The 13,270-nt window shown below is 38.3% G+C and overlaps 1 protein-coding gene across 1 annotated transcript; it reads left to right on the top strand.

The window, feature by feature from the left end:
- The first annotated feature begins 2,210 nt into the window (after positions 1-2,210).
- LOC107559233 (forkhead box protein D2-like) lies at positions 2,211-3,134 on the top strand. Its single transcript, XM_016242979.1, has one exon. It carries the CDS (start codon positions 2,211-2,213, stop codon positions 3,132-3,134), a length of 924 nt encoding a protein of 307 aa, XP_016098465.1.
- The last annotated feature ends 10,136 nt before the right edge of the window (positions 3,135-13,270 follow it).

Genomic DNA, 13,270 nt, shown 5'->3' with positions numbered 1-13,270 from the left:
AATTCGATATAGCCCAGTAACAACAAAGCCACGGTCTATCCTAATAACTTCATAGTAGAAATATAAAAGCAAAATATTACTCGTATAAATATTCTAATATAGAACATATTTTACATAGCCAGTCGTAGCGTTTGTAACCTTGCCTATTCCATTTGTAGAGTATGCTGTCTATAGGAATACATCACCCATGAATACCACATTAAAGCACATTATCTGTGGAACTGCTGCGTCGGGTTTGTATTATCATCCCCTTTTCGCTTCCAAAACCATCCTTCATTCATTTCTCTCGCTGGGCCTGTTTCCAATCTGAGGACATGCGTGATAGATTTGTGCAATCATGCCCACCCACATCACCTCCCCGCTCGGTGGGCTCCGGTATCAATAAGATTATATGCGCAGGAAATGTAGAAATCCTCAACAAAGAGCTGCATCATTAAAACAAACACCCCACGGCCTTCAGCAGCCAATTGCGAGCGAGAATGGTTCACTTTCATCTGAATGACCCGACAATTTTGTATGATATAACTAATTTTCACCATATCATTAAAGAAAAAAAAAAACTAGCCTAAGCGCAATGGGAAATGCAGAGGAAACATATGTGCGAAGATCAAATACATACGGCACCTTATGATAAATAGCATATAAATCTGTTTCTTATTTTAGCCTCGTTGCTTCACAGCTGAATGACTTTCAGGCTGATTCATATTGTGCTGTCATTTTATTTATCTTTTATTGGTTTTAATGGTCTCCAGTAGCCTATTTTCTATATTTATTATAATTTTGGTTTTTGTTGTTTTATATATTTAAAATCTGGATTTAACAATAACTAAAATAATAAAACCATTTAAACTGCTATAAATTATATGTTTGATCTTAATGCTGTTCAGTAGGCTACTTATTTATCAGTCATTATTAATAGTATATAATAATTTGTTATTCATTATTTAAGGCATAAAACAATGCGGATACAAATCATAAAGAATATTAAATAATAATGAATAAAATATGATGACAATACCCCAAATAATATACCACTTTGTACAATATGAATACTGTCAACTGATTTGCTCAATTTGCTGCATGGCTAAAAAAAATATGATCTCAGGGATACACAATTCGCATGTTATGTCACGTTTTTTACCTTGTGTCCTAATTCAGCAATTTTCAATAAACTTGGTCGATTTACATGTAAAAGCTATTGCGTGAATAGAGAAATAAGCAGAGGATATACTAATCTTTTGGTGCTGGGATTATTTCCAGTAATTCATTTCTGGTCATTCCTTTCGAATTCCAAAAAAGAAAAAGAAAAATGTATTTTGACTGCTCGACATATCGTATCAGGTGTTGTGTTTGAATTAACAGAAAATATTAAAAGCATGCACTAATAAAAGTGAACATGTCACGCACGTCCTGATTTTGCTGAGTTAGATGTGTTTCTAGGCCAACATATTTTGTTGACCCTGGAACAACATTGTAATCCAAAAATGTAGTCTTGTCCATATCCCTACACCTAAACCTAACCTAATCCCCAAAATCAGAGGAAATGATAGATGAATGACACTGATGTGCAAGCACCAAACACTGATTGTAAGCCTAAACTTCACAAAAACTACAAACTGGTTCTTCAAATCTGATTGGTTAATCACAATGTTCCATCACGGCGACCGCTCTGCTATGTCACTGTCCTTCTTTCATTTTAGCACATGTTTTTAATATTTTCTGTTAATTCAAACCCAATACGTGATATGTCCAGCAGTCAAAGGAGCAGGTAGTGTAATTTGTCTAATTCATACTCAGTTAAGCGACGTAATACCCTTGTGACTTGAGTGACATGACATCAATCATGGTTCCTTCGGAGGACTGTCTGCGGACAGGACCTGGTAGAGTTGCCCTGTTTTCATTGGAGTGGAGCTTCTTCCTGAGAACTCCGTCATGACATCATCGTCATCCGATTCCCGAGCAGCTGCAGGAATCCAGTTGCGTTGGAGTGGACGATGGACATTGCTGCAAGCGCAGCTCTCCAGACCTCCTGCGCTCGAATGGTGAGGATTCCTGTGTGGCCAAATTAAATGCTGTGTTGCTAGCGCGCTCGTCTCTTTATCATCCATCTTCCAGGGTGTTCTGAGGAACCAGGGACAGCCCTTTTCAAGACTCCTGCGCGTTGCCATCTGCTTGTTTAGAACCCGTTTCGCGTCTCCAACTTGTGGATTATGACCCTGGACACTGATTTAATGGATGACCTCGTTGTCGACGTGGTTGGAGAGGGTGGCAAGGAGTCTGGAGATGAGCATCTTTCGACCTCCGCTCTTTCTGCATCCGACCAGGTACATAAGAAGGAGGATAAGGACCACGTCCCATCTTCCATATGTCTCTCAAGCTCAAGCAAGAGCGCTTCGGTGAAGCCGCCCTATTCCTACATCGCTTTGATCACCATGGCCATCCTCCAGAGCCCAAAGAAGCGTCTCACCCTCAGCGAGATATGCGACTTCATCAGCCACCGGTTTGTGTACTACCGAGAGAAGTTCCCAGCCTGGCAGAACTCCATCCGACACAATCTCTCCCTAAACGACTGCTTCGTGAAAATGCCACGCGAGCCCGGTAATCCCGGGAAAGGGAATTACTGGACTCTGGATCCCAATTCATCGGATATGTTTGAGAACGGAAGTTTCCTGAGGAGAAGGAAGCGATTTAAGCGTCAGCACTTCAAATTTGGCGTGTTTAAAGACCAGGCGCTGCAGCCCAGTGGCTTTCCTAACCTCGGCTACGGCGCGTACGGGCTCAGCGCGTCCTGCGCTCATTTACCGGGGCTGGATATCTACCCATTTGGCTTCCATCAACCCATCGGCGTGCCACCTGTTGGGAGCATTTTACCGGCGCTGTCTGCGCTTTTCTCGAGGAACTCTGTCACAGCCAAGTCTTTCCCACAGTCTCAAACAGTGGCCATGGAGCCTGTCACCCATGGCCTCGCCTGCGCAATGGCCCCGACCTCTCCATACGCGTCCTCAGCAATGTTCAATCCAGTGGGCTTCCCTCGGGTCCTTAATTTTCAGTACGAGTACCAGAAGCTGCAAGATGTGCACGGTCACGTGGATTTGTCCACTAAACACAGACACCTGGCTTGCGTCAATGACTAGCAGCGCATATTTGGACACGAAACTATTGTTTTTTTCTTTCTTCTCAGGGATCATTTCGTTTATCCCGAGGTATAAAAGTGTGTAGAGCATCGCGTCGAATGTTTTCGAATATTTTCGTTTTTAATTTTTTTCTGTCTGGAATTCATCCAGTGAAGTGTTGAAGTGTTACATGCTGAAATTGTTTATCGATGCATGTTATTTTATTGGAATGATTAAATATCGACCGAATCGACTATTTAAATGACGAATTTCCTTTTCGCGTTTTGACGGAAATAAAATGGACTTTTTTTTAAATGGACAAGAAATGTCGTGATTTGTTCATGATTTGTCATGAACAAGAAATACAACCAGAAAACGGTTATAAGATTATGTTGTAAAACAAATTGCGTTTTACTTGCAAAATTTCTCTTGTGCTGTAAATACAGTGCCATTATTTTCCAGACGTGTCTCACTCATTTCTCAACAAGGATAAACAGTTAACTAAGCAACCACCCAAAAAAGGTAAGATCAGGTAAGATATCGATTGCAAACATTTTTAAATTCATTAATTGTTATTATTCATCATCACATTTCCAATCATGTGAATTATTCTCATTACTATGAATGAAAAATTAGGAATGATGATAACTATGACACGCATAGGCATAAATAAACACAACCTGTGTTGTGTTGCGTGTGTGTGTGTGTGTGTAAGTCAGAAATAAACCAGGACTTAGAAAGTTACAATAATGCACCACATATTTAAAACGTGAGTGCAAAAAGTGTAGGATTTCCTCTGTTAAGTCATTTATCTAACATTTGATGAAAATCTAGATAATAATCTAGGCCAAAGGGTTTGTATTGATTATGGGAGGGTTTTTAAATAGTATCTTGTGCATTTTATGTGATTTTATAAAAGCCATAATCATGCTTATTAACATTCAGAATGTATTGAACTGGTTCAATTGGAGTATTGGGCATAATGAATGGCATTTCATATGGTTAAAATAATGCCCTGATAGTCGTAAAATGCCCATGAAAATCATTTACAGGAGGACATTTATATTGTCACTTAAAGTTTTATAGCCTATTTCTGATACTGCATAGATCTAAATGGCCGTTCATTTAGCCTAGATCTCCATCATAAATAGTAGGGCCTATAACACGTGTCCACTCGTGTCGGTTTATTTATTTAAACTTGTTAAGCGGAAATAATCAACCGGATCAGTCTCAAATGCCCTTCACAAATATACAGTATCTCGCCTGAGCATGAGCAGATTTCCATCTGAGCGCACATTGTAAATAATCATCTCCAAACGCTCAGCGGAGTCTTTGACAGCTGACTCTGACTCAGGTGTATATTCACACTTCTATTAGTCTGACAATCATTTAACACAGTCATTTCAATCGTCGATTTCAAAAGCTCTACACATTATATACAGCCTATCATCACATGACCGCAAGTCTCTGATCCCTCTTCTGAGTGCTTTGCTAGGATCTTGGGGCCTCCATTTTTGCTTGAAATGATTGAATAGATTTAGTAGGGTTTCATAATCAAATTAAAATTACACTGTCACCAAATTCATAAAATGATTCAATAAGAATTTATATTTCTCCTGGGAAACAACAGGCCATGCGGAATGAGGAATAATGACACCCTTTTGATTTGATTTTATGTGTACTGTGTTGTTTTTATGAGTTTTATGTCATAAGGGCATATGATTGCTAAGTTTCAGAATATTCCCTCAGTTACACAAAGACGAGAATGTCAAATTAACACAGTTTTATGGGAATGGAAATGAGAAAAGCACGCAAGCACTGGTATTTCCAACTAGAAGCAATCAAGATAATGCAGAGGGCAGAGTGTCTTTGACAGGAACAGGAAAATAAGAGTTAAAACCAATATACTGTATTTATCTAAAAATATTCATATGTATGTATATATATATATGTGTGCGACCACATCGCTGAGTATTAGCCTACTTGTTTTGTTTTATCATAAATTGAATAGTCACTTGAACTCCTACCACTTTAGCCAATAGTTAATTTTATTAGTATTGATAGCTACTAGAACGTTTAGATAACGAGTAAAATAATTCGAATTTCTATAAATTAAAAAAAGCCTATTTAAGAATTATGCATTTTATGTTGCAGAATGGCGTTTCAAATATTTTTCAGTTAAAAAAAGTCGATCCCTAATATTTTATCATAGTGAGAAGCAGAAGGCTACAGCAAATCCATGCCTCAGAAATTGTCGGAATTATTCAAATAAAATTTAAATAAAACATACAAAATAATCCGGTATAGCTAAGTAATAGCAAAACACCATGAGAGTCAAATGTCACACGCATGGCTGCATTTAGCGTCCCTCGCTGTTTATATACCGAGTCTGTGTGCTGTATCACCAAATGAATATCAAGCAAAGGAGCTCGTGATCTGGAGTACCAATCTGACATGACTAGAGGAATTCATCTCAGCTGGATCGTGAAAACACGTGCCTTAATCCTGCTTTCTGTTTGATGAGCTTCTCAGTGCCACTATAACGATCTTCATATGAATAAAACGATTACAGTGATAGTTCCCAATTCAGATATAAAGCAGCATTTTTAATTGTATGCAGCCTAAATAAGACGTCAAATATCTACTTTATCAAACTGAGGGAAATGACTAATTTGCCTGTAAAACCCGTGATTGTCTTGAATTCCACCGTAATGCTTTGGCTGCATTTGAAATCTTGTTTATTTGACCTGCGCTTTTATGTTTGACGTTTTCCAGTCTTTCTCTTTCTTTGGAAGATTTATTTTTGGCGTTTTATTTAGATAGGACAGTAGGTCGACAGGAAGCGAAGTGGGTGAGAGAGAGAGGGGGGTGGGATCGGTAAAGGGCCATAAGCCGGGACTCGAACTCGGGACGCCCGAAGCAAAGGCGCTACAGGCCATTGGCGCCGACAGACTTCTTCTTTCTTGAGCTTGAAAGTTATAGCCTATGCCTAAATGGACTGTAGGCCTACTGGATTCATGTGTGAGAAAAGAAAAAGAAAACAAGCGCAGACGAGCCAGAACCAAAGCTAAGGCCAACCTGAGATAACTAAATTCCCCGCTGCACCTGACAAAATAAAGGAAACAAAAGGAGTGTGTCTTTGTGAGTGTGTGAGCAGCCTACACGAAAATGCACTATGGTGTAAATGTGTCCAGCTGTCTTTAGCTCGCCCATGCACTTTAGACTCTTTCATGCAGTAGATGGAAAGATTCCTGTTGTTGGCTTTGAATAACTGCCTCTATTTAGCCGCGTCCCAACAGAGATATAGCGACAAATATTTATTTCTACAGTGACCATCACAGATCTGTGACCCAGCTCCCACATCTTGCTTAAACACGATCGTCTTTCCCAGCTGCCACAGTTTGTGATCCTCAGAAACAATCTGCGAGATTATTTTCTCCAGTCAAATGGCCGTCTAAGACCCATAATTTAAAACAAAACAAGACATTTTACGTACGAAGACAGAAATCATAATAAGCCCTACATTTGTGGTCTGAAATTGAATACGTCATCTGTGAAAACTCCACTTCATGCTCTATCAGTGTCACATTAAGCATGTTAATAATATTGTGATTGTGATGAATTGCTCTTTATTTGACACCCTCCAGCTCGCCCGAGTCCCGATGACGTATTATAACTCATATTTTTACCCTCAGATACGGTTTGCTTTTACAAGGGAGTGAACGAGCAGGTTCTGTTTAAAGGTCTGCTTGTACCTGACCCGAGAGGCGCTTTCTCCTGTCTCCTCATGCCAAGTCAAACAGGATGGTTAAAGTCATTGCTCAAAGCCTGTACCAGCTCGCGCAGGTCTCCTACTCTCTCCTCCAGCCACGCAGCGCTGCAGATGTGCTCTGTGGGATATCCTACTCCTTCCAAGCAGCTTCCTGAAAAGGAAAATTCTGTTTCCTCACAATATTCCTGTGTGTTTTTGAGGTCTATTTTGTTGCATTTGAGCTGTGAAGGTAACAAAGTGATTCAAGGGGTGAAATAAAGACATGCATTTAAAATTAATTTGCTCCTGAAAGTGATTTCTGACGATCACATCTAAGCCTTTAAAAAATAAAAATAAATAACTTACCCTAAAAATAAGTTTATTTTTTATTATTTTTATTTTCAAGTCCAGTCAATATTGTTTTTGCTTGCTTTAAGAAATGAAATCATGTCAACTTGAAAAATATTTATTTCAACTTGAGTTGATTAATATTAAGCACAGATTTGTTACCCCGCTGCCTTAAAATATTTAGCTAAGATTTCGAAATATTTCGCCTCGTGTCAACTTAATGATTGAGACACTTTTTCCATTCACTTTTTTAATTGTTTAAAATCTCAAAATAATATACAAATAAGCAAAATCTGTCAAAATAAACAAAATATAAAACCAATAAAGGTTTATGTTGTGCATACAGAAGTCCCATCATTCTGACAAATGCAGTTGGTAGGGGTGTAACAATAATGTATAGTGTTACAATATACAGCAATACAATTTAATTGCAATTTAGAGAATAATTCATGCACCCAAAAAAATTTAATTGTATCATCATTTACTTACCCTCATGTAGTTCCAAACCTATATAACTTTTGTTCATCTTCAGAACACAAACTAGAATGTTTTTAATTAAACAAAGACTGACCAACACACACACATAAAGTACATCAAATTCTCATGAGCCATTTCATATAGATTCATTTTTCCATGATGTTTTATTTACTTTTTGAAGCATGGACTTTCAATGGCGGAACAGAAATATCTCTATCTTCAGTTTCAAAAATGAATAAAAATTGTGCCTGGAACAACATGATTGAGTAAATGATGGCAGAATTGTCATTTTGGGTTAATCTTGCTGTAGAGATAAAGGTCATTCACACTGATGCAGGCCAGTGGGTTCCCAAAGAACCCTTAAGTGAGCAGTTCTTAAAAGAACCATTTTTTTCTGGAATAAAGTACATGACTTTTAAAATCTAAACAGATTTTAAAACACTGGGCATCATACACTTGTCGACATTGTAATAGTCACAAAAGTCACTTTAACACTTTTCCAATCACAACAAACTGACACAGAAATGTGCACCTTCTTGCTAGGAGATGCATGACAAATGAAAACTAATGCATTCTAAAATCGCCTCAAAATATCAAACATGTTTGATTTCCTCCAACTGGATGGAATCACAGTCTGAAGTTAAAAAATCAGAGTCTGTGACCATCATATACTAGACGATTTTCTGACAACTTAAATCTCCAGACTGCTCTGACTTTCAGCAACTAGCATCAACTTATCCAAACTGTAAATCGGGGCAAAAATTGTAGTGTATTCCAGCCTTTAGTGTGAAAAAGTTTTTTCCACAGTAATTAATTTTAAAGTAATTTAATTTGCAGAATTAAAAGGTTCCTTGGATGTTATAGGTTTTTTATGGAGCATAGATGCCAGTAAGGTACCTTTATTTTTATGAGTGCAGTGTAATTTCTTTGAATAAAATATGCAAAACAACCATGCAAGACACCACTAAAATGCAAAATAGGAGTTCATGTGATATGTAGCATACTACTATTTAAAAAGCTTTTCATTGAATTTGCTTACTAATTTAAAAAAAACATATGCATGCACTAAGCTATATTTCCATTTCGTACATTTTTGGTGACTAAACAATTCCCCTACTTTATTTTATGGGATGAAAGTTATTTTTATAATTATAGGAATATAGAATGAGTAGATGTGTCCAATTTTTTTAACAAACTATATATACTATATACTGTAATAGTAGTGAGAGTAGCATGGTAGCAGGCCTATGCTATTGCAAACAAAGCTTCTTTGCATCCCTATCGGAAGCCAATACGAAAATAGTCAACAATCTCTTGTGAAACAAAACAACGTAATTTTCGACTAAAAACTTAATAAATGGCATCAAGTGGTGCTGCGTCCAGTTGCACAATTAGCTGATTCCTTTGTGAACGAGCTAAAAATCTGCTGTCATGTAATCAGGAAGGGAACAGGAAGTATAATTAACATATGGGTCAGAGGCTACAGAACCGAGTTAATGTGCGTTTCAGTCTCAGGTTACTGTTGCCTTGTTTTTTCAATGGGCCCAAAGCCTGATTATGCTGACGTGGTGATGGTCGGGCTGCCTATGGTCAGGTGGTTTACTCGAGATCTCCTTTACTCACAGTCGATGGGTGTTGCTATGGGAACTGAATGAGGTTTGTGGACCACCAGCAGCGAGCTGCAGCAGGAGATTGGCTCTTAACCTCACCAATTCCTCAACCTTATGCTTTGGTTTGGTTTTCCGCTCTTCTACGTTAAAGTCTACAGCAGTGCAGAAGAACTTGGACCTAGACTTTTAAAAGGCATTGGAAGGAGTCCTGGAAGGGAAAAATCATGAGCTGGCATAGATAGTGGACACTTAGCCAAACCTCACACTTTGTATCAAATGAAAAAATCTGCTTATTCCCTTCTGATCCTTAATCCAATAGACCAAACTCAAAGAAAACCAGAGAGGATTTGGTGTAAAACATCTTTTCTCCTGTACAATCGGTCTCAAATCCCTCATTTAAAAAAATGCCTGTTCCCCATCAAGGCATGATATTAATACGCTGGTCTTCTCTCTCTAAGTGTGACCTCACTGAGTTGAAACATTACACCATGTTTTAGCGAATTGATTACTACGAGTATCAGCAAGTGCATGAAATGCCAAATGCCGCCCTGCCACCCAAACCGTCAGCAGGGCGAGCATGCACTTCATTTCTAAGCTGCCTGCCTTGGTGGTCTCTAGTGTAAGCTATATTTTACCCTTGCCTTTCTTTTTCCCATTTTTTTATAGCAAACAGAAAATTGTTCCTAATTCGCTGTTGCTAGAGGGGGGTAATTTGTGGCTTTTGGCAGAGTGTCACGAGCCCCAAATTTGAAAAAGCTGCTGTGGGGAAGCTGTTTTTTTACAGCCGTGCAGGACACGTTTTGGCAGCAAGAGAGCCAATCACTTTTATATATCAAGGAAAAAACAGAATTAAGCAAAGGAAGTGCTGGAACTAAACAGAGGGCAATGAGACTGTATTGATCTCTGAGGAAGGAAGTAACCCTTGTCTAACATAGTTATCTCCTGTTTTGTAGGCCTCTTTTGCACTGTTTGCAGCCCATGCATTTGATCTTCAGATGTTTCCATTAAGTTTCTGAGAGCCCGGGAGATCAAGAACATATGGGGCTTACAACATTAAGTGTAAATGAATGAATGTAAACTCTCGAACATGAAGTGTGCGGTAGCTCCAAACTAATTTGATTTTGAGTTCTGGGTCCTGTTGAAGATGGTGGGAAAAATGAACTTGTTTTATCTGACTATTTAGAGTTAATAAAACAAGCCTCAACCCATTCTATAGTTCTTAATTTTAATGTGAACATTCTTAAAGGGATAGTTCACCCAAAAATGGATATTGTGTTATTCAGAACCTGTATGAATTTCTTTCTTCTGTTAAACACAAACTATATAGAAAAATGTTGGTAACCAAACAGTTGCTGGTAACCATTTTTTCCCCATACTATGGAAGTGAATGGCTACCAGCCAGCAGCTGTTTGATTACAAACATTCTTCAGAATATTTTCTTTTGTGTTCAACAGAAGAAAGAAACTCATACAGGTTTGGAACAACTACCCCTTTAAGACCCATTTACACCAAGAACGATAATTATAACAATAACTATATTAGTTCAGAACGCATGCTTATGTTGTCTGCCATTTTTAGTGAATCAAAAACCTGCTGTACAGTGCAACCAGCGTAGTGCGTTTCACTAACAAATGACTCTGTTGTGCAGTCTTTTTAATTAATAATTATACGGTGAATCAGTCTGATGAATCCTTCACTGAATGTATTATTGAATGAACATCAAGTAATCATAATGTTCAGTTCAATCATGACAACTCTCGGAACATTTTACCATGGTGATGGATATGACAATGTTAATGTATTTGGTCTTGGCGGAACAGATCTGCTACACTGCTGCTGAATTGCTGCTGCTGTTGGTTATTGCTGTAGTTGTAGATTATTGCTGTTGCTGCAAGCAAGTACAGGAACATACTGCTGCTGCACAAATAGCATATAAAATAACCCCGTAGCAGATCTGTACAGGTGGAGCTGGGGAAGGTGGAGGGTTTCAGAGAACTCTGAAAGCGCGCTGCAGGAATCTCAAGTGAATGCTAGCCAGCCATATAAATGCAAGGCAGTAAGCTCATTGGCTGCATATGCAGAATGAACCAATCAGCTTGTGCCAAGTCGTTTAACTCTCTGAATATCATCAGTTACGTTAACACCCCGTCAGAATGCGCCATCTAGAGTTTCATGACTGAACTATATATTTATGGAAAATTCTAATATATTACAGGATGGATGGAATATACATATATATATTAATTAATGGAAATTTATAACTAAAATGTTTATGAATTGGAAATTACATTTAACAAATGTAATGTTTTTTTGTTTTGTTTTTATTTTACAATAACAGTTTTACACAATGCAATTTGATGCTTTTAAACTTTAGATTTTTGCTGTTGATTATATCTGTTACATAAATATCAATTGTACTGCATTGGGTCCTGTTGTTCATTTTAATTATATATATTCATTTTAATATATATATATATATACACACACACAGTCATGGCCAACAGTTTTGGCAGTGACATAAATTGTGTTTTGCAAAGTTTGCTGCTTCAGTCTTTGCAGATTATTTTTCCACATGTTTCTATGGTATACTGAAAAACGATGATAAGCATATAATGAGGTTGAAAGGCTTTTATTGGCAAAAAAAATGCATAACGAGTCAATATTTACAGTGTTGACCGTTGTTCTTCATGACCTCTGCAATTCCCAATCAGCTTGTGCCAAGTCGTTTAACTCTCTGAATATCATCAGTTACGTTAACACCCCGTCAGAATGCGCCATCTAGAGTTTCATGACTGAACTATATATTTATGGAAAATTCTAATATATTACAGGATGGATGGAATATACATATATATATTAATTAATGGAAATTTATAACTAAAATGTTTATGAATTGGAAATTACATTTAACAAATGTAATGTTTTTTTGTTTTGTTTTTATTTTACAATAACAGTTAAATCCTGACTGATGGCGATCCATTCTTGCCTTATTAGTTCTCGGAGTTGATCACAATTTGTGGGCTTCTGCTTGTCCACTCGCCTTTTGAGGACTGACCACAGGTTTTCACAGGGATTGAGATCCAGGAAGTTGCCTGGACACGGATCCAAAATTTCAATGTAATTTTCTTCGAGCTTTTTCACACTTGCTTTGTGACATGGAGCTCAATCATGCTGGAAAATGCACGGATCATCACCAAACTGCTCATGGATCGTTGGAAGAAGTCGCTCTTGCAGGACGTTTTGATATCATTCTTTATTCATGGCAGTGTTTTGGGGCAGAATTATGAGAGAGCCCACTCCCTTGGTTGAAAAGCAACCCCACACATGGATGGTCTCAGGATGCTTCACTGTTAGCACAACACAGGACTCATGGTAGCATTCACCTTTTCTTCTCCGAACAATCAATTTTCCAGATCTCCCAAACAGTCGGAAGTGAGCTTCATCAAAGAAAATAACTTTGCACCAGTCGTCTGCTGTCCAATTCTTGTACTTCCTGCAGAATTTCAGTCTGTCCTTGACGTTTTTCTTGGAGAGAAGTGGCTTCTTTGCTGCCCTTCTTGACACCTGGCCTCACTGTGCATGCAGATGCTCTCACACCAACCTGCTGCCATTGCTGATCAAGCTCTGCATTGCTGGTGACACGATTCCAGAGCTGACTCCTCAGGAGTCTGGCGCTTGCTGGACACTCTGGGATGTCCTGAAGACTTCTTCACTGCAGTCGAACCTCTCTCCTTGAAGTTCTTGATGATCCGGTAAATGATTCTTTCAGGTGCAATATTCTTTGTAGCAATTTCCTTGCATGTGAGGCCATTTTGATGCAAAGCGATGATGGCTGCACGTGTTTCTTTGGAGGTAACCATTGCGAACAAGAACACAATGATTAGAAGCGCTTCTTCCCTCCTTTTATAGCAATCAGTCTGCTCTTGCAATCTAATTAGTATGATAGTGATTTCACTTGACTAGGACTCATT

This window comes from Sinocyclocheilus grahami, unplaced genomic scaffold (genome assembly GCF_001515645.1).
Source record: "Sinocyclocheilus grahami isolate Dianchi unplaced genomic scaffold, SAMN03320097.WGS_v1.1 scaffold679.1, whole genome shotgun sequence".
Classification (NCBI taxonomy): domain Eukaryota; kingdom Metazoa; phylum Chordata; class Actinopteri; order Cypriniformes; family Cyprinidae; genus Sinocyclocheilus; species Sinocyclocheilus grahami.
The sequence above is the reverse complement of the archived record's forward strand: the minus strand, read 5'-3'. Positions and strand labels throughout refer to the sequence as shown.

Bases quoted from the DNA above. Each gene is read 5' to 3' on its own strand.
- LOC107559233 (XM_016242979.1), top strand. From the start codon at position 2,211: ATGACCCTGGACACTGATTTAATGGATGACCTCGTTGTCGACGTGGTT.